The sequence below is a fragment of the Panthera leo genome, chromosome B4, assembly GCF_018350215.1.
Source record: "Panthera leo isolate Ple1 chromosome B4, P.leo_Ple1_pat1.1, whole genome shotgun sequence".
Taxonomy (NCBI): domain Eukaryota; kingdom Metazoa; phylum Chordata; class Mammalia; order Carnivora; family Felidae; genus Panthera; species Panthera leo.
In genome coordinates this window covers 15,550,651-15,577,794 of record NC_056685.1, presented here as the reverse complement: position 1 = coordinate 15,577,794, position 27,144 = coordinate 15,550,651, and the positions used below count along the sequence as shown (strand labels likewise).

The following is a 27,144-nucleotide window of genomic DNA, read 5'->3' as shown; positions in this document are numbered from 1 at the left end:
GAGTTATAGAGACGTTACCGTGATTATTTAAGAAATTAAAAACCAACAATTAAAAAGAATTTCTCAGATCATACGATCATTATCACAGTACCTAATTAGTATTAGGATTATATACTTTTAAAATACATTTAAACTGTCTTTATGTTGTGTCTGATCTGACTTCACTTCCTTTCCACCTCTGATCCTTCTGAAACAAGTTGTGAATCAGTCAACATTGTTAGCATTCCTTCTTCTATTTTCTTTCAATATATTCATTTTCTCCTTCTCAATTACTAGGAATTAATTTATCATTTCAAAACAAACACCTGGTGGGGTGGGGGGAACCTAGGAAAGAAAACATAGAGAAAGATTCATGAGAAGATTTCAAAGTACACATCTAGCCTCGGAATTAAGATTTAGACAGAAGATACGGCATCAGGGATGATGGGTGCAGGGGACTACCCTTTAGTGAGCTGCAGCTGATATGTGCGAGATGGGAAAACCTGTAAGAGCCACCAGTTTCAAATGACAGGTTTTCTGAAGTTAAGGTACAAAATGACTCGTTTTGTCAACATCTGACCACTTTGTGCTTAATGGTTCGTTCTTTTGTTTTAGATTCGAGATGGTCCTCTGTATCAGGACCCCGTTCTTGGAAAGTTCTGCACCACTTTCTCTGTACCACCACTGAAGACCACAGGTCCCTTTGCCAGAATTCATTTTCATTCTGACAACCAGATTAATGACCAAGGCTTCCATATCACCTACTTAACATCACCATGTAAGTAACCTGAACAACTGGGAGCTTCATATGAATGTGAGGGACTGTGCTGTGCTTTTATGCTTAGAGCTTGTGTTGACATCTTAAAACAAACCAGCAAACAATGAAAAACAAGAAAATACTCTGATTTTAAAAAAAGTTTTTTAATGTTTATTTATTATTGAGAGACAGAGGGAGACAGAGCATGAGCATGGGAGGGACAGAGAGAGGAGGAGACACAGAATCTGAAGCAGGCTCTGGGTTCTGAGCTGTTAGCACAGAGCCCGACACGGGGTTTGAACTCACATACCGCGAGATCATGACCTGAGCCAAAGTTGGATGCTTAACCGACTGAGCCACCCAGGTGGCCCCTGTATGATTTTTACTTTGGGGCTTTTATTCTTAACATACATCATTGTGCTCTGATGAGAATTCACAGGAAAAACACCTTTCAAGTCTCAATATCAGGAAAACTAACAGTGAACACCTTCCACAGGTCTCCTTTCTTAATTTACTCTGCCTTCGGGCTGAATTTATAGTAAACTTTTTGTAATCTGTGTGGTCGGTGCATACTTGTTCTCTGTGCATGTCACTCCCCCCTGAGCACATCCTGCTATTCTCTGTTCATTATTCCTTTAACTGGATTCATTTGTCTAGTTGTATATATATTTTTTGTCACATGTCTTTTATAAACTGCCTCAAATCTTTCTGGAATGAAGGAGAACATAAACGTATTTAAAAGGCAATTTGGGGGTGCCTGGGTGGCTCGGTCGGTTGAGCGTCTGACTTCGGCTCAGGTCATGGTCTCACAGTCCGTGAGTTCGAGCCCCACGTCGGGCTCTGTCCTGACCGCTTAGAGCCTGGAGCCTGTTTTGGATTCCGTGTCTCCCTCTCTCTCTGCCCCTCCCCTGTTCATGCTCTGTCTCTCTCTGTCTCAAAAATAAATAAACGTTAAAATTAAAAAAAAAAAAAATAAATAAATAAATAAAAGGCAATTTGTAGGGGCACCTTGGTGGCTCAGTCAGTTAAGCGTCTATCTCTTGAGATCGGCTCGGGTCATGATCTCTTAGTTCGTGAGCTCAAGGCTGCTTGAAATTCTCTCTCCCTCTCTCTCTCTGCCCCTACCCTGCTCATGCTCTTTCTCTCTCAAAATAAATAAATAAACTTAAAACAATCAAAGAGCAATTTGTAGAAGAGGACGTTAGATTGGAAGTTAGATTACGCATCTCTGTATCTATTTCTTTAGGCTCTACAGGGATGTTCCACAAGCACACAACAAACTGAAAATATAATTGGAGACATAAACCTGTACAGGGTGAATTAGGTGGATATATGATTGTGTGTGTATGGGTGTAAGTTTCTAAAAATGGTATGTAATGCCTGAGAGCCACAGGCATGGCCATTCGCATGACCTTTCCCTTCTCTTCCCTGTTCTCTTCAGCGGATCTACATTGTGGAGGAAACTACACAGACCCAGAGGGCCTTCTCTTTTCTGACTTGTCTGGACCTTTCACTCACAACAGACAATGCATCTATATTATAGAGCAGCCCCTAGGAGAACAAATACAGGTCAACTTCACCCAGGTGGAGCTGGAAGGCCAGAGTGGCTGTGCTCAGAGTTATATTGAGGTAACTTTTACTACTCCTAGGCCCTTAGATGATGTTTATCAACATTTTTATATTCTCTACAGTCTAGTGGTTTTCAAGCAGTTGTAGGGCCAGCAGCGTGCAGATTCTCTGGATGATCTGGATGTTAGGAATGCAATTCTGTGTCCTATCTCAGACCTACTGAATCAGAACCTCTTGGGATATATGCCCAGTAATCTGCACCCCAACCGTCCCAGTGATTATGACTCAGGCTAGAGTCTGAGAACAACTGTTCTAGAGAGTAGGAAAGAATTTGCCAAAAATAGATCTATAGTTGGTGAAACAGGAGATTGGTAATGAAATAGCAAAGGACAGAAATGTAAGCTGAGACTAGGAACTCAGATGCTATGAAACTGACCCTTAATAACTAAGGTGAGTGCAAATAAGAAGGACTAATAAGTTGTACTAATAAGACATCGTTTGCATGGATTGTCCAGGAAACTCAACCCAGAAAAGGAAAAGGATTTGCCCAGGTGAGCTGGTTATTCAGTGGCAGAGAAGTCAGGGTGTTGACCAGCCCTTGTTTTGGACTTTAGTTTCTTTTTCCTTCATCAGCACTACTTGCTTTCTCAAAAAACTTTAGCTCTGATTTAAGTGTGTGTAATTATTGTAATAACAAAGAATATCTGAAACAAAAAGGCAGTTTTTGTTTGCCTGGCCTGGTATTTCTTTTGCTTAATTATCGGTCAAGCCACAAATTAAAGTGTTTAGCAAGAAAGACAAAACACTTTTTGTTGGGTGCAATCATTTTATATAAACTCAGAGAGGCATTGACAGTTTTGTTTGCTCATGGAGTTAGACCCAATTTATTTTTCCAGGAAAAACCTTTGTAACCCCTTGCCCTCTTCCCTCCTTTATGTGTGGTGAGGAAACAAAAAATTTTAGCATAAGATCTGGATTTAGCTGAAAAATGAAGTACACTGACCGTGGCACCCCAGCAATATTTATTGTATTGAAGCGCGGTTGAGATACACATCACATTAGTTTCAAGTGTGTACAACATAATGATTCAACATTTGTATACGTTGCAAAATGATCACCACATAAGTGTATTTACCTACCTGTAACCATACAAAGTAACACTTTTTTTCGTATGCTGAGAACTTTTAAGATTTCATTTTTAGTAACTTTCAAATTTGCAGTACAGTATTATTGATTATAGACCCCATGTTGTACATTACCTCCTCATGGTTTATTTCTTTTATGACTGAAAGTTTGTAGCGTAACACTCATGAGATCCATCTGTGTTGTTGCAAATGGCAAGATTTCATTCTTCCTCATCTTCTTTGTCCATTCATCTATCATTGGACACGTAGGTTGTGTCCATATCTTGGGTATTGTAAATAATGCTGCAGTGAACATAGAGATGCATATATCTTTTTCAAATTAGTGGTTTCCTTTTCTTTGGTTAAATACTAAGAAGTAGAATTGTTGGATCATATTGTACTTGTATTTTTAATTTTTTGAGGAACTTCCATATTGTTTTCAATAGTGGTTATACCCCCACCAACAGTGCACAAGGGTTCCTTTTTTTTTTTTTTTTACCACATCTTTGCTAACATTTGTTACTTTTTTGTCTTTCTGAGAATAACTGTTCGCACAGGTGTGAGGAGTTATCGCAGTTTTGATTTGCATTTCCTGGATATTTAATGAGGTTGAACATCTTGTCACGAGTCTGCTGAACATTTGTATGTCTTCTTTGGGAAATGTCTGCTCAGATCTTCTGCCAATTTTTAAATCAGATTTTGTTTATTATTGAATTGTGTGATTTCTTTATATATTTTGGTTTTTAACTATTTATTTGATATATGATCTGCAAATGTCTTCTCCCATTCATTAAGTTGCTTTTTTGTTTTGTTCATAGTTCCCTTCACTTTGCAGAAGCTTTTTAGTTTGATGTAGTCTTTGTTCATTTTTCTTTTGTTGCCATTGCTTCTGGAGTCAGATCCAAAAAGATATCGCTAAGACCAATGTCAAAGAGCTTCCCACATGTTTTCTTCTAGGAGTTCTGTGGTTTCTGGTCTTATGTCCAAGACTTTAATCCATTTTGAGTTAATTCTGTGAATAGTGTAAGATAGTGGTCCAGTTTCATTCTTTTGCATGGGGTGGTCCAGTTTTATCAACACTGTTTATTGAAGATATTTCTTTTCCCCATTGTACGTTCTTGCCTCCTTCATTGTAAATAATAAACCCAATATAATTGGGTCTATTTCTGGCTTTTCTGTTCTGTTCCGTTGATCTTTGTGTCTGTTTCTGTGCCAATACTATGCTGTTTTGATTACTCTAGCTTTGTAGTATAGTTTGAAATCAGGGAGCATGCTACCTCCAGCTTTGTTCTTCTTTCTCAGTATGGCTTTAGCTATTTAGAATCTTTGGTGATTCTCTACAAATTTGAGGATTGTTTTTTCTCTTTCTGTGAAAAATGCTGTTGGAATTTTGATAGGGGTTGAATCGAATCTGCATATCACTTTGGGTAACGTGGACACTTTAACAACATTAATTCTTCCAGTCTATGAGCACAGAATATCTTTACACTTATTTGTGTCTTCTTCAATTTCTTTCATTAGTGTTTTATAGTTTTCAATGTACAGGACTTTTACTTCCTTGGTTAAATTTATTCTATTCTATAGAATAAATTTATTTTATTCTTTTTGATCCAGTTGTAATGGAGATTATTTTCTGAATTTCTCTTTCTGAGACCTTGTTACTAGTATATAAAAATGCAACATAGTTCTGTATATTGATTTGACATTCTGCAGCTTTACTGAATTTATTAGCTCTAATGGTTTTTGGTCTGCTATGTGGGATTTTCTCTATATAAATCATGTCTTCTGCAAATAGTTGCTGTTTTACTTCTTCCTTTCCAATTTGGATACCCTCCCCCCTTTTTTTCATTTTCTTGTGTATTCACTTGCTAGGAATTCCAATATTATGTTAAATAAAAGAGGCAAGCATAGGCATCTATCTTGTTCCTGATTTTAAGGGAAAAGCTTTTAGCTTTTCTTCACTGAATAATGTTAACTGTGGGCTTGTCATATATGGCCTTTATTATGTTGAGGTTACTCTACCTATACCCACTTTGTTGAGGCTTTTTATCATAAATGGATGTTGAATTTATTCGAATGCTTTTTCTTTATCTATTGAGATGATCGTATGATTTTTATCCTTCATTTTGTTAATGCAGTATGTCACAATAATTTATTTGCATGTACTAAAACATCCTTGCATTCCTTGGAATAAATCACACTTGATTGTGGTACATGATTCTTTTGATATATTGTTAAATTCAGTTTATTGATATTTTGCTGAGGATTTTTGCATCTAAGTTCATCAGGAATATTGGCCTACGATCCTTTTTTTTGGTGGTGTTTTTGTCTGGTTTTGGTATTAGGGTAATGCTGGACTCAGAAAATGAGTTTGGAAGCATTCCTTACTTTTCAAATTTTTGAAAGAGTTTGAGGTGGATACGTTTTAAATCTTTGAATGTTTGGTAGAATTCATCACTGAAGCCTGGACTTTTGATTGTTGGTTGATTTTTGACTACTGGCTCAATCTCTTTTTTAATAGCTGGTCTATTCAGATTCTCTCTTTTTCATGATACAGTATAGGTATATGTTTCTAGGAATGTATCCATTTCTTTTAGTTTGTCCAATTTGTTGGCATATAATTTTTCAAAGTAGTTTCTTATGATCCTTTGTATTACTGTGGTATCTGGTAACTTCTCTTTCATTTCTGGTTTTCTTTTGTTTGAGCCCTCTGTTTTTCTCAGTTAGTGTCACTAAATGTTTGTCAATTTTGTTTATCTTTTCCAAGAACCAGCTATTAGTTTCATTGATTAATTTATGCTCTCTTTTAAATCTGTATTTCATTTATTTTCACTCTGATCTTTATTATTTCTTACCTTCTACTAATTTTGGAGATAATTTGTTTTTCTTTATCTAGTTCATTTAGGTGTCAACTTAGGTGGTTTATGTGAGATTTTTCTCATTTCGTGAGGTAAGCCTAAATCTTGCTTGCCTATTAGAACTGCTCTTGCTGCATTCAATACATTTTGGTATGATGCATTAGCATTTTCGTTTGACTGCAGGTAGTTTTAAAAATTTATTCTTTGATCTGTTCATCAACCCATTGGTTTTCAGTAGCATGTTGTTTAATCTTCACGTTTGTGATTTTTAAAGCTTTCTTCTTATAATTGATTTCTAGTTTCATACCATTGTAGTTGGAATAGATGCTTGATATGATTTCAGTCTTCTTATATTTATTGAGAATTGTTTTCTGTTCTAACATATGATCCAACCTGGAGAATGTTCCATGTGAACTTGAGGAGAATGTATATTTTGATGCTTTGGGGTGGAATGTTGTGTATATATCTATCAAGTCCATGTGGTATAATGTATCATTTAAGGTTGATGTTCCATAGTAATTTTCTGTTTGGATGATCTATCCATCGATGTAAATGGGGTGCTAAAGTTTCCTACCAAAACTCTATTATTGTCAATTTTTCCCTTTAGGTGAGTTAGTATTTGCTTTACATATTTAGGTTCTTTCCTGTTGGGTACATAAATACTTATAAATGTTATACCTTTTGTTGGATTGACCCCTTAATCATCATGTAATGCCTCTCTTTGTCTTTTATAAGCATCTTTGTTTTAAACTCTATTTTATTTGATATTTGTATAGCTACCCCAACTTTCTTTTGGTTCCCATTTGTGGGAAATATCCTTTTTCATCACTTCACTTTCAACCCAGGTGTGTCCTTACATCTGAAGTGAGTCTCTTGTAGGCAGCATATAGATGGGCCTTGTTTTTATATTTTTATTTTTTTAATACATCCAGCCCCTCAATGTATTGGAGAATTTAGCACATTTACATTTAAAGCAATTATTGGTAAGTATGTACTTACTCTACTTTGCTTATTGTTTTCTTTGTGTTCTGTAGTTACTCTCTGTTCCTTTTTTCTTCTATTTGGCTTATTCTCTTGTGGTTTGATGACTTTCTATAGTAGTATGCTTGGATTCCTTTTTCATTATCTTTTGTGTACCTACTATAGGTTTTTGCTTTGTGGTTACCATGAGGCTCACATATAACAGCCTATATTTATAACAATTTATTTTCAGTTGACAGCAAATTAAATTTTAACACATTCTAAAGTTCTACATTTTTACTACCCCCACTACATTTTATCTTTTTGATGTCACATTTTACATCTTTTTATTCTGTATATCCCTTCAGTAATTATTGTGGTTATCATTATTTTTTTCACTACTTTTGTCTTTTAATCTTCTTACTAATATTATAAGTGATTAATTCACTCTTTACTATATATTTACCTTTACCAGTGAGATTTTTTACTTTCATATTTGTTCTTGTAACTGATACGCACCCTTTCTTTTTAGCTTAAAGAAGTTCTTTTAATTTTTCTCATAAACTTGTTTAGTGTTGAATTCCTTTAGCTTTTATTTATCTGGAAAGCTCTATATCTCTCTGTCAATTCTGAATGATAACCTTGCTGAGTAGAGTATTCTTGGTTGGAAGTTGTTTTCTTTCAGCACTTTGAACATATGCTCCTCAATTCTTGCCTGCAAATTTTCTGCTAAGAAATCTGCTGGCAGTGTTATGGTGGTTCCTTTATATATAACACGTTTTTCTCTTACTGTTTTTAAGATTCTCTCTTTAACTTTTGACGTTTTAATTATAGTGCGTCTTGGTGTGGGTCTCTTTGTATTCATTTTCTATGGACCTCTATGGGCTTCCTGGATCTGGATGTTTCTTTCTTTCCCCAAATTAGGGACTTTTTCAGCCATTATTTCTTCAAATAAGTTTTCTGCCCCTTTCTCTCTCTCTCCTCCATAGGGGACCCCTATAATGTGGCTGTTATTCTACTTGATGATGTCTGATAGGTTCTTTAAGCTATTTTTGGTTTAAATTTTTTTTCTTCTTGCTGCTCTGTTTGTGAGTTGCACTGTCCTGTCTTCCAGCTCCCTGATTCTGTCTTCTGCTTCAAATGTTGTTGAACCCTCCTAGTGTATTTTTCGGAGCAGTTATTGTGTTCTTTATTTCTGTGGCTTCAGTTTGGTATTTTCTTATACTTTCTGTCTCTTTGTTGAAGTTCTCACTGTGTTCATCGATTCTTCTTCAGAGGTCAGTGAGCATCTTTATGACCATTACTTTGAACTCTTTATCAGGTAAACTATTTATCTTTGTTTCCTTAAGGTATTTCCCTCCCTGCCTCCTTACCCACCCCCCCCCCCCCCCCCCCCCGGCCCACACTCCTAGGGTTTTATCTTGTTCTTTCATTTGAACATATTCCTCTGTCTCCTCATTTTGTTTATCTCTCTGTGTCCCTTTCTATGTATCAGGTGTAACAGCTATCTTTCCAGGTCTTATATGAATGATCTTTTGTAGGAAATAAACCTTATCATTTAACCTTGCCCTAAGCCTTCGGTGTCTTTCAAACCTTTGTGATTGTCTACGCAGCCTGACTTTTTCTTGGTAGGTCCCAGTTACTGAGGGTATGCCAAGACCTATGAGTGTTCCTGAGAGGCGATCTCAGTCAGCACTTAGTTTCAGGCTGATTAGAGGCTAGATCCTCAGGCAGCAGCTTTTATGGTATGCAAATATATACAATCCTGTGGGACCTCAATTGTACCCTCTGCTGGCTCTGGTTCAAGTGATCTAGATGTGTCCCCTTAGCAACAGTTGCAAATTTCAAGGCTCCATATGAGTGTTTGGACTTTTTTCTGGGAGGTATTGTTGAGATGTAGTAAGATCAAGTACGAGCTCAAAGATGCTTTCCTATAGCCTCTGTTTCCCAAGAACACTTTCGTAACCTGAAATTCCTGTCAGGTAGATAGGACTTTTTCACAGCAAGTCTGGGAATGTGTTTCAGTCTGCTGTCTGTGCAATGCTCTATGGTGATAGCCTGCCAAGAATTTTCTTTCCATTTGTTTCAGACCCATAGGACCTAGGCCCAATCCCCCTTGGCCATGAGAACCAGACAGATTCTCATGGGACATTCCTTGTATGGATTGCATCACCTGGCTGGCTTTGGTGGTGCCACTGTGAAGGAGCATGCAGGGGTGGGGCGCTCACTAGGTCATCATTGGCAAGGCCAAGGTGGAGTGGCATATGAGGGTGGGGCACTCACCTAGCTGACTTTGGGTAAACTGCTGAATAGTGGTGTACAGGAGTGGGGTGCTTGTCCACCTTAGACGGGCTCATGGGGTGCAGCACATAAAGTCTGAGCATGCCCACCAGCACTAGAAGGTTAGAAGGAAAATGCTGAAAATGGTACCTGCCAGTGTCTCTGTCCCCAGAGGGAGTTTCTGTAGGCTCCTGCTCTTCTGGCAGGTGCTTTAAGAACAGTAAATGAATCTCCTTTACTTATGGTCTAAGTGTTTTTCAAACTGCTGTTTCTGTACTAGGTTCCAGGGTGAGTGAGTCTGTGTGTGAGCTCTTGAAGAGTGAAGTGTCCATCCCTTACAGCCATATGGTTCCTGGACCTAAGCCTCACTGGTTTTCAAAACCAGACATTTTTGGGGTCTCATCTCCTTGGTGTAGGTTCCAAGATTTGGGTCCCTCATGTGGGGACAACCCCCTTGCTCCTCAGGGAGATTGTGAGATGCCTCAACCGTGGGCTGCTGTACTAGAGATGGGTGTTTTTGGAGAGACTGTGTCTCCCATTTTGATGTGCCCCTTTTATTTCTTGTTGTGGAGGAGCTTGTTCAGGTACTTTTCAGGTCGTCTTCAGAGGGAATTTTTCTGTATGTAGCTGTAGACTTGTTGTGTTCCTAGGAGGAGGTGAGTTCAGGAACTTTCTATGCTGTCATCTTAAACTGCTTCTCTGGATTCAGCAACCTAGTTGTTTTTTTGTTTTTGTTTTTTAAACCAGAGACTTTTGACTTAGATGGTGAGGTAAACGTGTATACTCATTCCGTTTATGTTCTCTTAAGTATCTCATAAAATACGTTAATGTTTTGGGGCGCCTGGGTGGCTCAGTCGGTTAAGCGTCCGACTTCAGCTCAGGTCACGATCTCACGGTCGGTGAGTTTGAGCCCCGCATCCGGCTCTGGGCTGATGGCTCAGAACCTGGAGCCTGCTTCCGATTCTGTGTCTCCCTCTGTCTCTGCCCCTCCCGTTCATGCTCTGTCTCTCTCTGTCTCAAAAATAAAATAAACGTTAAAAAAAAAAATTAAAAAAAAATACGTTAAAGTTTTATGCTATCTATTTTAGATACATTTATGTAAATAAAAATTAAATTTCCAACATCTGCTTTTTAACTTTAAGAACAGTAAAAATAGCTTGCACTTAGAGACTACTTACCATGTGCCAAGTGCTATTCTAAGCCTTTAAAATACTATAAAATTTATATAAAATATAAATATAAATATAAGATTTACTATAAAGCACTCTAATAAATTAAGTAGATAACCATTACTAACTTTCTACTGTCTGTTGGATGTGATACACGTTTTACATGAGTTAATTCATTGAATCTTCACAACAACTGTTATTATTCCTTTGTGATATGAGGAAACTGAGGCCCAGAGAAGTTGTCACTTGCCCATGGTTACATGTCTGTGGAGTAGGGGAGCTGGACGCTGAATTCGTTCCAGTTGTACTGTTCTCTGATAAGAACAGAAACACAATTGTGTAGCTATGACTCCAAAAGGTGGCTCACCTTCCATAAGAAGGAAGCTCTTATGAATTTCCCAATTCCATATGTGGCTCCCTGGTCACAGGACTATAACACGGAACCAGGCACAATGCTTTTCTCAGACAGGAAGAACTGTAATTCTAATTTTTAGGGAAATCTGAGTACCTTTCTATTAGGGGCTATGTGGTGGTTCTAATGACTCGAAGCAGTCATCAAAGCATCTGGAATGATATATCCTCTCTGGCCGTGCAGTGCTCTCTAACTGAATTTCCATAAGGCGTTACATGAATTCTGAATTGCTGTGGAAAGTTATTAAAAAAAACAACTAGCATCAAAAGAGTTAATTTTATAAAACAGAGTGGGAGAATGTTTTATGGCCAGAAGAGGATTATAGTTAATTTATCTAAGTTCTTATTTATTTTTTTCAGTCATTTGATGACTGTAGAAGCTTGGAAAATTCTTCATCTGGATGTTTCAGTTTCTACTTCCACAAGATGCCCTACCTATCCTTTAAACTTTGTGATAATAAGTAAAGGCAGTGAATGATAAAAGAAGTGTCAGCAATTAAAAACATAATAAGAATGCAAGGTTTTCCTAGGCCAAGTTTCTAACTCCTGCCTTGAATTTATCAGTTCAGAGACAGCTGATAAGACCTTTCATGGCTGGCCATTGGAGTATTGACATTCTGATGTGCACACACACTCAAAGTCTTGATCAGATTTCCCTCAGGGGTTGTTGATGGAAAAAAATACAAGAGTGCTATTAGAAGGACAGGACATGTATAGTGATTTAAATAATTGAATAGATTTTCTATTATGTCCTTGACCATCCTAAAGGCATACAATCAATTGATTTATAGAATTTTAGCACCAGCAAGGGCCTCAGAGGTCATCTAATTTAAATTCCTAATTTTACCAATGAGGAAATTGAGGTCACAAAGATCAAACTCTAGTTACTGTCAGAATAGGATTTAGAGGTACCTTCATGGGATTCTGGATAGACATATGTTGACTCACATCAATTTCTTGCCAGTAAATCATATCCCTCTATTGGGGTAATTTGTGAATGAACCCATTTTATTTTTAAAAAGTACGTATATTTCTTTTCATGTCCTTCAGACAGTAGGCATGGAAGAAAGTGGTGCTGGAACCAAATTCAAATGGCATTATTATGAATCAATATATTGCTCCCTGAAATGATGGTTTCATTTTTTAAAGGTATATCTAAAAAGTTAATGTTTAAGCAAAGGAATAAAAAAAGAATAATGGTATTTTAGGTACATTAATGGTTTGGAGAGCAGATGACTTTGCCATTTACTAACTCTATGAGAGAGAAAAGACCACCTAAAATTTTAGAAAGAGTGAAAAGCAGAGAGGGAATTCTAGAGAGATCTGGGAGAATGATAATAGAAAACTTTCTTTTGAAGGAATAGATGCCCCTCTAAAAATCCTAGATCTTCTCATTCTGTAGTTCCAGTTGGCTTTTGCCATGTGAATATATCCTTTAAATGACGATGTTATTGCCTAGTCTATCTTTTTTCATGTATAGTGTAGTTTTGAAAGAATTTTTGCTCAGTAAGAGAGCTCTGTAAAACTTTTATTGAGAATAAAATTTAACTATAGAAGATAATAAATGTGGTATTGGCCAGACCCAGTATAGCATATCTTTATTTTTCCTTTGTTTAACAAGAAGCACACATTTATGAATTAATTCTTGGATTTATATCTCTCTCTCAACTAAAGTTTCTGCTTTTAAAAACACACATTGCCCATGGGTGATGTAATGTGGCTGGTAACAAAATAATGAGCATAGCAAGAACAGATCAACTGTTAGTTCATCTGTTTTTGGCAAAGAGAGCTTTTACATTGTATGGAACAAATCAATGAATCGGGCAGAAGCATCTTTCCAGAAAAAAAAGCACCTCTCATTAATATTTCATAAGTGATTTAAGCCGTCAGAACTCTAAGTGAAGGACACATAAGGAAGTCATGAAAGTTTAATTTTTAATCCCAGAGAGTGCAAGTAGTAGGCTGAATAATAATTTTAGAAGCCTATATGATGCTAAGGACAGGGCTTGAAATGGGATATAGAAAGAAATGAATAGAATCTCCTTGACCAATCCTGGATCCTCTGACCCCTTGGTAGCCAAGAATTCTGGTAAGTGGAAAGGGAACCACATAAGAGAGGCAGATAAGGGAAGGGGAAGCAGAAGTGCCTTCTGAGGAAATAGGAGGGCTTCTGAGAAAGTTGTTCCTTCTTAGAAGTGGAAAGCAAACAGAGAACAATGGCACAGAAGAGTTGAAGACTCTAATAAGATAGAGAGAAGTAAGTTATACTAATTTGTTGTCTGAAATATAGGGAATGTGTACCTATTCTTCAAGTGTCATTGAATGACATTAACCATGTTTTATTTTATTTTTAATTAATTAATTAATTTATTTATTTATTTTTGAGAGAGAGAGAGAGCTCCATGGACGAGCAGGGGAGGGGCAGAGAGAGAGGTGGGGAGAGAGAGAATCTCCAGCAGGCTCTGCATTGTGAGTGTGGAACCAGACTTGGGCCTCGAACTCACAAACCATGAGATCATAACATAAGCTGAGGTAAAGAGTCGGACTCTTAGCTGACTGAGCCACCCATGCGCCCCCATATTAGCCATATTTTAGACCTCTTGCCAATCCCAGCCACTTCACAAAACAAAAATTGTACGCATATCTCTTTACCACGTAATGAAACTAGAATTATTGATAAAAAAAATTTTTTTTAATGTCCAAATACTTGGAAATCTATAAACTCTCTCCTAAATAATTACTGGGTTAAGGAAGGAAATAGAAAATGAAATGAAAGACAATGTAGAAAATAAGAAAGAGAAAATGCTAGGTATCAAAATCTGTGAGACATGATGAAACTCAATGTCCAGGTAAAATCTTCAAGCTCATAAAGAAGGAGCTAAAAATTGGAAGAGTGAGGGAGTACAACAAGCTGAAAGACTGGAGACCTATCTTCCCTCTGATCTTTTATCACTTCCCCCTCTTCTTCCCACTCCTTCCCTCCCCCACCCCGCCCAGCTGGCCCCACACAGCTTTCCCACATCTCCACACAAGACTTCCTTTTGCTTTTTGTTAGGCATTGAAGCTGTTCATCTCCATCCTTGAGATTGGTTGAGGGAGGGCTACGACAACGTTTGGTCCGCCTGAAGACACTTGTTATCCTCAAGGGAACATGCTGGTTACAGTCTCATGGCTGTGACTCACCGAATAATTCTTAAGAGTAAAAACCCGAATGGCAGAGAAAGACTTCTGACAACCGAAACCGGAAGGCAGCTGCAGTAAGCGAACAACCAGCGGAGGCCGAGGAGTATTGTTCTCCAGTTAAGCACGTGTTGAAATTAATTTTGGCTCAGAGAAATAGTCTTTCTAGAGATGGCAGGAAAAAAGGGGAAATGAAGTGATATTCAATAGCTTGCCTTCTTGAGCATATTGGATTTGGGGTTTTGGCAGCAACTGGAAACACTGGGTTGCTATCTTAGCTCTGTGGTCAGCGCGGTCTTTCCACAGTTGCTTGGCCATCCTGGTCTTTTGTCGTGGAGTGACAAAACACGCCGTTGCTCGGGTGAAAGCATCCCATAGCCTGGTGTAGCGGGAGCCGGGGAAAAGAGTGACATGGTAGTCCCACCTAGTTTGGGAGGTGTGAGGCCTTGTACAGAACGGATCCTTGCTGTATGTGAAGGAGTTGCATGCTCATGGGGAGATCGCAAACCCGGTGGAACATGGCGATGCAGAGGGTGTTGGAAAGGGCACCTATCTGGAGTGCTACAAACCATCTGGAGAAATCGAGAGGATGGCCAGTTCTCTCTGATATAAACAAACACAGTAGTGCATGGAAACACGCAAAAGGTCTTCAACTGTCTCTTTTACTAAGGACAAGATATGTATCATCTGCAAGCCTCAGTTTTCCTCATCTATAACAGGAATAGTAATATAGTCTTCTCAAAAGAATTAAAAGGCTCATCAATTTATTTATTCATTCTCTACATATTTATCAAATGACTTAGATACCAGGCACCGTGCTTGGCAACGGGTGTTTAAAATAGACAGGTATTAGGGGCACGTGGGTGGCTCAGTCGGTTAAGTGTCTGACTTTAGCTCAGGTCATGATCTTGTAGTTCATGAGTTCGAGGCCCATGTCGGGCTCTGTGCTGACTGCTTGGAACCTGTAGCCGGCTTTGGATTCTGTGTCTCCCTCTCTCTCTGCCCCTCCCCCACTCGCTCTCTCGCTCTCTCTCTCTCTCTCTGTCTCTCTCTCTCTCGGAAATAAACATGAAAAAAAAATAGATATTAAACAAGCAAGCACCCAACTATATAATTTCAGGTTGGGAAACATACCATGAAGGAAAGAAACAGTCCCATGGGAGAAAATCATAGGGCTGATGACTTCAATTGAATGGTTAGAAATATCTTCCCCAAAGATGTCACATTTTGGGTCTGAGGATGACAAGGAGTTAGCAGTGAGTGCCACGAGTCAAGAGAAGGATGATTCCAGCTGGAAATGCCAACACAGCCTTTGAGAGTGAATTGAGAAAAAAAAAATCTTGACAAACTCAGAATTGTAAAGAGACTAGTGTGGCCGGAATCGCAAAGAAGAGGGAGAGAAAAAAATTAGGCAGGAGCTAGACCTTGTAAGACTTTGTAGATGGAGGTAAAGAACACAGCCTGGCTCAGTGGAAAGGGAAACAATTAGAACGTTTTCAGCACAGTGCCTGGCACCCGTGTGAATGGTTACTAAAAGTTAACGGGAGGATGATTATGATCGTGATGTTGGGGAGAAGAAAAAGGGAGGAGAAGGTGACATAATGGAGTTTGAGATCATGTAGGTTCTCACTTCTAGGTGAAACTAGTCAAGTCTTCTTGATTTGGGGAAAGGAGATTTTTTAAAAAATTAGATAAAGGTAAGTTTACTGATAGAGATATTAGAAGGGGCACTGTTTCATGAGGCATACAACACTTTAAAATTATAACTATGAGGGGGCGCCTGGTGGCTCAATCGGTTAAGCATCTGACTTCCGCTGAGGTCATGATCTCGCAATTCATGGGTTTGAGCCCTGCGTCCGGCTCTGCGTTGACAGCTGGGAGCCTGGAGCCTGTTTCGGATTCTGTGTCTCACTCTCTCTGCCCCTCCCCCGCTCATGCTCTGTCTCTCTCACTCTCTCTCTCTCTTTCTCTCTCTCAAAAATAAACATAAGAAAAATTAAAAAAAAATAAATGAAATGAAATCATGACACATAATAACAAATAATGAATGGTAATAACATAAGGAAATAGCTTTTAATCCCTGCGTGGCTTCTCTCATTTCTTATTCCTCACCTTTTTATCCTCTCATTTGCAGTGGGGCCACATCCTCCTCCTACACGCCCAAATTAACCCGAGACTGGTCTGCAGGATCAAGTCTTTATTTAGCTAAGGGGCATTTCAGCCTGAAGCTCCTTTCACAAGACGCTGCATGTCCAAACACTGCGGCATGCGAGGGTTCTGTCTGCAGCTCTTAGTTAGGCCGAGCTTACATGCCCGCATATTTGGTTGCTTTGAATTAAATCCATTTAGTACTTTAAATAGATTTTTGGAATTGTTATGTAAAAACATATCTGGATACATGGCAGATACAAACACATTGAGCACGTGGATTGAGATGTGGCTTTGGGACCTGGTCCACTGCAGATGTTAAAGCTTACTGCTGACTGGGCTCCAAGGGCTCAACCTTCAATTGCATATGAACTGTGTTTCTCGGCCCAGTTCTTTTCAGCTTTCTCTCCAGGAAATAGTTCGTTTGTAAGAACTCTGTTTGTGTTGTTATTGTTTCAATGAGCAGTTTCTCTCCAAGAATGCAAAAATCAGAAGCCATTTGGGTTATTTCATAGGCTAGAGATCATGGGTCATGGGTTATACACTGTGTCTCTGGGCCTGAAACAGTCAGTCTGAGCTGGATAAGTAAGGCAAGCAAAGAGAAACCTGGGCCAGGTCCACAGAACACTGGAATTTTGAATTGGCCCTAGTCATTTCTTTACAAATGAGATCCACTGGAAAGAATGAATTTGTTCTGATGGCTCAGGGCTTTACCTGACTTGTTAAGAAAAACCTCTTAACATAAACCAGTTTTTTTTTAAGTTTATTTGTTTTGAGAGAGAGAGCACAAGCAGGGGAGGGGTGGAGCGAGAGAAAGAGAGAATCCCAAGCAGGCTCCGCACCACCGGTGCAGAGCCCGAAACAGGGCTTGAACTCATGAACCGTGAGATCATGACCCGAGCCGAAGTCCGACGCTTAACCGACTGAGCCACTCAGGCACCCCAATATAATCCAGATTTAAATACATATCACTTTTCTGTACATTATACTGCAATAACAAACTGTCTATAGCAATCAATGCAACAAATCAAAAACAATAACAAACAAAAAATTTCTATGATTTACAACAGCATACATTTATTGTTTGCCCACATAAACATGTTGGTTTTGGGTCAGTGACAGTTCTGTTGCCAGGCAGTTCACTCTGTTCCATTTGTCCCTGGGACCCGGGTTCTTGATCTCGTAAGAAAAGAAAGAAAAAGGGGCACCTGGCTGGCTCAGTCGGTTAAACGTCTTGACTCTTGATTTCAGCTTAGATCATGATCTCACGGTTCATGAGTTCGAGACCTGCATCAGACTCTGCACTGGTGGCACGGAGCCTGCTTGAGATTCTCTCTCTCTGCCCCTTCCCTCTCATGTGCTCTCTCTCTCTTTCTCAAAAATAAATAAATAAACATTAAAAAAAACAATAAAGGAAAGCAAAAGATGGTTGAATCCTTCAGTTACTCCCAAAGCTTCTGCTTGGAGATAGATGGCATTATCACTTCTGCTCATGTTATGCTGGGCAAAGCAAACCCTAAGTCCAAGCCCAGTCAATGGAAAGAATAAGTATTAATTCTCCATGGGAAGGTGCTGTAAGTTACATGGCAATGAGCAGAGATGTTAGATCCCCTTACAGGGAGGAATATAAATATTTAGGAAAAAGAATACAGTCTATCCTGGTGCCTAAGCACAAAGAAAAGAGTGTATTTTTGTAGGGCGGTGGTGGCATGCAAATTTACAAGTCCTATAATATTGAATGCAGAATGGGCTGCAACAAATATTGGGGATCACTTTAGAACATTTGATGAACTTTATTTGTCTCTTTCAAAGGATTTGTGGTTAAGTTATTGTCATGTCCAGGATCCACAGAGAATACTGCCGTTCAGAATTAATAAGGTTTCATTTCCACAGAGAGAGAGAAATGCAGCCCAAATCAATTGTACCTTCGAGGTTTAGGGCCCTTGAGCCCTATAAGTTCCTCTTAAAACATTTGGACTGCAGCTGCCTTTCTCCTTGCTAAAATCCTTGAATTTCATCAGCAAGGTCCCGGGGGAATGGCCCACTTTAGCTTGCTCTGATGCTATTTGGCCATTTTTCTCCCTTCTTGTCATCTTCTAACAGGCAAAATGCAAAAGAGAGACTTCAGTCTGAACAGAGGAGCATGGAGTCCCAGAGGATCAGAGAGGAGGGTGATATATTACTCTGTGTTTCATGCTTCTTGGTTTCCAAGAACCAGTATGTTTGTGTCTCTAACAAAAATTGAACCATCATACCACACCTTAAAATTAATGAATCAACAAATGTTTGTCAAATACCTGTTTGCAAAGGTCTGTTAGATGCTAAAGGCATGACAGACATTATCTCCTCCCCCAGAGATCTGTTTGGTTAGAGAGATATTTAGCATAACTTTAAGACAATATGCAAAATTCATGTTACGGCTCATAGAAACAAACTGGTTTGGTTACGAGTCAGTGGAGAGGGATGTGATTTTTAACATCTGTGTAAGATTCTATCATACAGCTGTTCCATAATTTATTTAATCACCCTCCTATTATTAGACACTGGGAGTATTTTCAATATTCTAATTATAGAGCAACTTCAATCGGAATCCTTGTGTGTCTTTGCCTGTATCTCGAATGATTTCCCAATGATGGATGTTAAGGAGTGAGGTTACTGAGTCCCACATGAACATTTTGAAGACTCCTCCTGATACATAGTTGAATTATTTTCCAGAAATTTATATATGCTTCCACCAGTTATGGATGTGAGCAACCATATCCCTCCCCTCGCCCTCTGCTTTGAGTATCAGACTTTTAAAATCTTCCCTTTATTGCCTATTTTCCTCAGCCTGGGTAATCCTTCAAATCTCAACTTAAAGGTTATTTCCACTGACAAATATTCTATGATGCCCTGTTTGAGTTCAGGGTTTTAGGGTAAAGTCAGTTTCCTTTAAGGCCTTTTTATATTACTTGTTTCTTTATTCTGAAATGAAAATCATAGATGATATAGCCTGAATACACATATATATAAAAAAATAAAGCTGGAAGTATAGGATTTAGGAGAAATAATGTAAAATATATATTTCCTTATGTCATTAAGTTAAAAGCCTGGGCAAGCTGCACTAGAAGACAAAATGAAACCTTAAATGTTCTCTTTGAATCACTGTGAATGCCACCGTACAAACCCAGGCTGACGTGGCTGTGTAGGTTGGTGACAAATCTTCTGAAATGGCTACCAACTCTTGTCAGATTTCCAGGAAAACAAAACAAAACTTATAATCTTGGAAAATTCAGTGTGTGTTAAAATTGGGCAAAAATATTTTGGGTTTAGTATGTAAAGTAGAGCTAGGTTTTATACTTAGTAACAGAACTGCCACTACGTGAAGGTCACACAGGAAATAGAATTTTGGGGTGTGTCTGTCTCTCACTTTTCAGGGTGTTTAGTGTCTTTGGTCCCCAGCCACTAAATGCAATAATGCCTTACCACTATTGTGTTGACTGATTAAAACAAAAACAAAAAAATGCCTTCACCGATTTCTCAAATGTCTCACTACCTATCGAGACCCGTCGTGTTAAGTAGTAATATAGCCTCTTGTACTTTCCCAAACATGACACTAATGCTCTTAGAAAAACGTGCTTGCTTATTCTAGAATCCTTGAGCGTGCTGACTGTCCTTCACAGCACCGTCACCTGCACAGGGCCTGGCACTTTCTGATGCCTTGATCATGTTAGTTGAGGGAATGAATTAATATTTGGATGGCTAGACCTCTCCAAAGAATTCTATGTAACAGGAGTAGTATCTATATTCGTAGAATAATTCCTGGTTTTGTGAGGACCCTCTATTGTTTCACCTCTAAAAATGTCAACAATAGCAATAGCTATTCTTCAGTTCACATTTTTTATTACTAGGCATTTTGCTAAGGAATTCATCCTAGTGTTTCATGTATTTGCTTGAACAAGCCCATGAGTTGGGCTTAGATTTAGTAGATTGCTCAAGAGTGCAGAGGCTTTGGCCTGGTCTGTATGACTCCATAGACTGTGCTTATGGCCAATATAAGACACTGACTATTGATTTACAACGGGTGGTCTTTATTGTATGAAGGAAATTTTCTTTTCCTCCTAACTTTCTAAGAGTTTTGCTTTTAATAAACAGGAATGCTGACATTTCTTTTCTTTTCTTTACTTTTCTTTTCTCTTTCTTTCTTTCTTTCTTTCTTTTTACATCTATGGAAACAGATGGTTTATCTTACTGGATCCATTGATTAGCTTAATTTATAACTTGTAATTTCAAATAATCCTTGCATTATTCAAATTCCCACATATGACTGGTTTATAAGCCTAATGATGAAGCGAATTTGTTTTTCTAGAATTGCGTTTAAGATTTTTATATCGGTGTAAATAGGTGAGATCAATGCATAGTTTCATTTGTATTATTCTCTGTTGGAATTAGTAAGATGGTTCGGAGAGCAATTAGTTGGAGATTGTTCCATATGTGAGGGTACCTTAGAACAAATTATATGTGACAATTATCTGCTCCTTAAAAGCTTGAAATAATTGACAAGGTAGAGCATCTCCTGGGAGTTTTTTTGGCGGGCGGTGGGACGTAGCTATTTGATAATGTTTTCAATTTAATCCATGGTTTATTGTCTACTCAGATTTTATTTTCCTTCTCCTTGAGATAATTTTAGTAATTTCTATTTTTTCTGTAAATAATTATTTACAGAACATTCAACTGTATTAGCATAGAGTTTTACAAAGAATTATTATTCATAGGAAATGAATGTATCAGTATCTGTGTATTTGTATCATCTTTCTCATTTTGGATTTGTGTATTTGTGTTTATTTTTTTCTTTATTTTCTTTTATCTTTATTGACAAAGATATGTCTTAAATATCCCCATCCCCCAAACTACCTCCCCAATACAGTTCTTGAATGTATTCTTGAATTCAACTTTCTTTTGTATTTTATTTATTAGGTTTCACTTTTACATTATTATCCCTCATTTTAATACCTGTTTCCAATTTTTTAAGTTGACTCCTTTAATCTTCTTTCTGTAATCTACATTTCTGTCTCTTTCTTTCATTAATAAAAGCAGTTTAATCTGTGGCCTACTTTAATTACAGATGTGGCTGACACTCGCATATTTTGGTATATCATATTCTCACATTTTGTTGTTTTCTGAATAATCAGAAGTTGTACATTTATATCCCTTTTGACATTGTAGAAATTATTAGGAGAACAGTTTAAATACTTACATGCTTTTGGATTTGTTTTTGGTTTAAGATACTATCAATATTTAATGTTATTGCATGGTGCTAAAAAATGACCCATTGATTACTTTCAAAAATAATATAAATATGTAACCCAAGTTAGATTATAACTTCTTTTTAAAGTGCCATTTTTTCATCTCCAAATAATCCACCATTGCCAAGGTAATTTTGTTGATTAGGGTTACAGATATGTTTTATTTTTCTCTTTAGGTTCGAGATGATCAAACCTTGCTTGGAAAAGCCTGTGGCAATGAAACTCTCTCTCAGATTAAATCCATTACTAATAGTATCTGGATCAGGCTTAAAATAGATGTTTCAGTTGTAAGAGCTAGTTTCAGAGCTGTTTATCAAGTTGGTAAGAAAATTTTTAAGTCTCTAATTTGTCTGACTGTAACATTTTAATTTCTTGAAATAATGTAGTCATTTTTATGTCCTTTAGTGGCAAGGAAAAAATTCTAATAGTAAGATTGCATTCCTTTATATTTCTATGCAGAATTAAACTTCGCAATGAACGTGAAGGCAAAAATCATTTATCTCTGAACAAACTCTACTATCGTTTTCATATTTACAGCTTGTGGCGGAGAATTAACTGGAGAAGGGGTCATTCGCTCACCTTTTTATCCTAATGTGTACCCAGGAGAAAGGGTCTGCAGGTGGACAATCTACCAACCCCAAAGCCAAGTAGTTATTCTCAACTTCACTGCCTTTGAAATAGGAAATTCTGCCCACTGTGATACAGATTATATTGAGGTAAGAGTGAAATAACTTTGGATATTTGTATTTGGCGGAATATAATTAAAAATATTATGTCATGTTATCCTCAGATCAGCTATATGAAACAAAACTAGTTTGTATAGACCAATATCTCTTATAAATATAGATGCAGAAATCCTCAACAAAATACTAGCTAACAGAATTCAGCTGCTATAAGGAGGAATATACACCATGACCAACTGGGATTTACCCCAGGAATGTAAGGTTGGTATATATTCAAAAATCAGTGATGTAAAATAAAATAAAGGAAAAACTCTCCACATGATCACCTCAATAGATGCAAAAAAAGCACTTGACAAAATTCAGCACCTTTTCATGATAAAAATACTCAACAAACTAGGAATAGAAGGGAACTTCCTTCATCCCAAAATGGGCATGTATAAAAAGCCCATAACTAGCATCATATTTAATGATAAAACACTAAATCCTTTGCCCTTATTGTCAGTAAAAAGGCAAAGATGTCTGTTCTCACTACTTCTATTTAATATTATGCTGGAAATTTTAGCTAGGGCAATTGAGCAAATAAAAGGAGTGAAAATGCATTCAAAATGAAAAGCAAGGAGTAAAACTAACTCTCTTCACAGGTGACATGATCTTGTATATAGAAAATCAAAAGGAATCCACACATACATACACACAAACTATTAGAAGGAATCCACACACACAAACATATTCAGCAAGTTGCATGATACAAGATCAAAATATGAAAGTCATTTGCTTTTCTATACACTAGCAATGAACAAGTTGAAAATGAAACCAAGCAGACAATGCCATTTACAACAGTATAAAAAAAGAATAAACATTGAGAAATATGTCTTTAAAAAGACATGTAAAACTTGTGCTCTCAAAGCATTGTTGAAGGAAATTAAAGACCTAAATAAGTGGAAAGACATCCCATGTTCATGGATTAGAAGACTTAATGTTGTTCAGTTGGTAGTACTCCCCAAATATATCTCAAGATTCCATTTAATCCCTATCAAAATCCCAGCTGGCACGTTCTGCAGAAATTCACAAGCTGATTGTAAAATTCATATGGAAATGCCAGAAAGCATTTTTGGAAAAGAAGAACCAAGTTGGAAGACTCACACTTAACCAATTTCAAAACCTGGAGCAAAGCTTCAGTAATAAAGATAGTATGTTAGTTGAGTAAGGACAAAAATATGGAACAATAGAATAGAATTGGAAATATAGAAATAAATCCATACCTTTATGGCCAGCAACCTTTATGGTTCTGGAAAGGGGTGCCACAACATTTCAGTGAGAAAAAATAGTATTTTCAACAAAAGGTGCTTAATATCCACATGCAAAATTATGACAGCAGACCTCTTCCTTACACCATACACAGAAATTAATTAAAAATGGATCATAGACCTATATGTGGGAGCTAAAACAATGAAACTTTAGAAGAAAACATTGTCACCTAGGTTAGGCCAAGCCTTCTTAGATATTACACAAAGAGCACAACAAAAGAAAAAATAGAAAAATTTGACTTCATCAAAATTAAAAGCAATTTAATTTTTACAATGGGTAAATAATCTAAATATATATTTCTCCAAAGAAGATATACAAATACCCCATAATCATATGAAACAATGCTCAGTATCACTAATCTTCAGGGAAATACAAATCAAACCGTAATGAGATGCTGCTTCACAAGCACTGGGATGGCTATAATCATGAACTCATAAAATAATGAGTGTTGACAAGGATATAGAGAAATTGGAATCTTTTACACTTTCAATGCTAGTAAGCATATAAAATGGTACAGTCACATTGGAAAACAATTGCAAGTTCCACAAAAAAATAAACATTTGATCTAGAAATTATCATTTATCATTTGATCCAGGAATTCCACTTCTGGTGTATATCCAAAGGAAATGGATACATGTCCACACAAAAATTCATACATAAATGACTATACTCATTATTCTTGGTAGCCAAAAAGTAGAAACAATATAAATTTCCATCAAATGATGAATGGATTAATAAAAGTGGTATATCCATATAATGGAATATTATAGGTCATTAAAAAGGAATGAAGAAATGACACATGTTACATGGATGAATTTTGAAAACAGATGGAGTGAAAGAAGATAGTCACACAAGACCATGTAGTGTGTGATTTTATTTATTTGAAATGCCCAGAATGGACAATCTGAGCCTGGGGTTCAGAAATGGGGAATGACTGATAATGGATATAGAGTTTCTTTGGTGGTGGCTACAATTTATTTTTACTGCATTGATAAAAATATTTCAAAAATAATTATTTTCAAAGCAATTTTCAAAAATAATACCTAACAAAATAAATTTAAATATATCTTTTTTTTTTTTTTTTTTTTTTTTTTACTAGATTGGTAGTAGTTCCATTTTGGGTTCTCCTGAAAATAAAAAATATTGTGGCACAGACATACCTTCATTTATAACATCTGTGTACAATTTTCTTTATGTCATATTTGTGAAAAGTTCTTCTACTGAAAATCGTGGTTTCATGGCTAAATTCAGTACTGCAGAATTAGGTAAGATACTGATTTTTTCTCCTGCTTTGTCTCTTGGCAGAAAAAGTAAACAGTGGAAATAAATTATTATAGAAAATTCATCTACACTGTAGATGTGTAGTTATCTACATTGTAAAAATTTTAAAGTACATTCAAAGCCAAAGAAAAAATATATTTCTTAATCAGTACATATCAATAGTTAACTGATTTCTATTAATAAGGGAGGACCTAAGTTCACTTAAGTGGCATATGGGGAACATTTTTCTTTTTCAGCTTTTAAGAGGTTATGGTCCAATTGTTTTAGTTTGAATTTTCAGGTAGCTTGTTGGTTCCTGGTTCTAATAATGATGATTATTTTTATTTCAACAGCATGTGGAAAAATTCTCACAGAATCAACAGGAATCATTCAAAGTCCTGGCCACCCAAATATCTACCCTCATGGCATCAACTGTACTTGGCATATATTAGTCCAACCTGGCTACCTGATTCATTTGATATTCAGGAGATTTCATCTGGAGTTTCATTACAATTGCACAAATGACTACTTGGAAGTTTATGACACTGGTTCTGGGACATTTCTTGGGAGGTGAGAATGTTTTGTTTTTATTTATTTTTCTTAACACAAAAGTTTCCTGCTTTCTTTCTTTCCTATTGTGTTGAAGGATGTTAAAATGTACCATGTTGTGTCATAAAAACCAGATGAGATCAACACGCTTCTTAATGACCATTTCTGCTTCACTACTTACTGCTCTGTAGCCTTAGTCTTCAGCCATTCAGTTTTGTGTAAGTTAAGCATACCCATGAAAACATTACAAAAATCAAGGTAATGTACACATCCATCACTCCTCTAACTTTCTGACTATTATAATTCCTTACTTCCATCCTTCATCCCCACCCCTAGGAAAGCACCACCATTTCTATTGCTGTAAATTAGCTTGCATATTCTGGAGTTGTATAAATATGGAATTATATTGTATGTATTTTTGGGGGGGGGGTCTGGCTTTTCTTAGCATAATTTTTTGTCATTGAGCTTCTAGGATCTGAGCGATTATAGTTTTATCAAATTGAAAATTTTTTGGCCATTAGTTCTTGAAATACTTTTTCTTGAAATACAGTAGTTTTATCAAATTGAAAAATTTGGGGGCCATTAGTTTAGTCCCCTTGGGGACTCTGGTTATAGGTGTCTTAGGCCCTTTGATATTGTCTCAGAATTCATTCATGAACTCTGTTCATTAGATTTTGAGTTTTTGTTCTCTGGGTGTTTCATTTTGGAAAGCTTCTATTGCTGTGTATTCGAGGGTGCTAATCTTCTCTTCTGCAGTGTCTCTTATGCTATTAATCCTACCAAGTGTATCTTTCATCTTAGACATTATAGTTTTCATTTCTGGAAATTCAATTTGGGCCATCTTTATATCTTCCATGTATCTACACATTATTTTTTTCTTCTTGCTTCTTAAATCTTTAGGATACAGTTATAACTATTTTAATATTTTTGTTTGCTAATCCAGTCATCGATGTCATTTCTTGCTGTGCTCTGATTGATAAAATTTTCTTCTCATTATGGACTGTACTTTCTTATTTTTCATGCCTGGTAATATTTGATAAGATGCCAGATATTTTTTCAAATTCGTATTTTTGTGTACTGGACATTATTGTATTCCTATATGTGTTTTTGAGGTTTATTTTTTTATTAAGTATTTATTTCAATTCCAGTTAGTGACATACAGTGTCATTTTAGTTTCAGGTGTACAGTATAGTGATTCAACACTTCCATACAACACCCAGTGCTCATCACAAGTGCACTCATCACCTATTTCACCTATCCTCCCACCCACCTCCCCTCTGGTAACCACCATTTGTTCCCTATAGTTAAGAGTGTGTTTCTTGGTTTGCCTCACTCCTTTTCTTCCCCCTTTGCTTGCTTCTTTCTTTCTTTCTTTCTTTCTTTCTTTCTTTCTTCCTTTCTTTCTTTCTTTCTTTCGAGAGTAGGGAAAAAGGCAGAAAGAGCTAGAGCTAGAGCTAGAGACAGGGAGAGAGAGAGAGAGAGAGAGAGAGGGAGAGAGAATCTTAAGCAGGCTCCATGCTCAGTGTGGAACCCAACGCAGGGCTTGATCCCACAACTCTGGAATCATGACCTTAGCCAAAAACAATATTCAGATGCTCAACTGACTGAACCAACAAGGCACCCC

The 27,144-nt window shown here is 37.1% G+C and overlaps 1 protein-coding gene across 2 annotated transcripts in view; it reads left to right on the top strand.

Moving 5' to 3' along the window:
* Nucleotides 1-27,144, top strand: part of CUBN (cubilin) — a 273,247-nt gene that overhangs the window by 32,675 nt on the left and 213,428 nt on the right. For both annotated transcript variants that reach the window (XM_042945004.1, XM_042945005.1), the window contains 6 exons: nucleotides 595-757; nucleotides 2,178-2,365; nucleotides 21,897-22,041; nucleotides 22,258-22,436; nucleotides 24,811-24,976; nucleotides 25,325-25,541. In XM_042945004.1, the coding sequence (XP_042800938.1) occupies nucleotides 595-757; nucleotides 2,178-2,365; nucleotides 21,897-22,041; nucleotides 22,258-22,436; nucleotides 24,811-24,976; nucleotides 25,325-25,541 (1,058 nt within the window). The remainder of the gene's footprint in view (nucleotides 1-594; nucleotides 758-2,177; nucleotides 2,366-21,896; nucleotides 22,042-22,257; nucleotides 22,437-24,810; nucleotides 24,977-25,324; nucleotides 25,542-27,144) is intronic.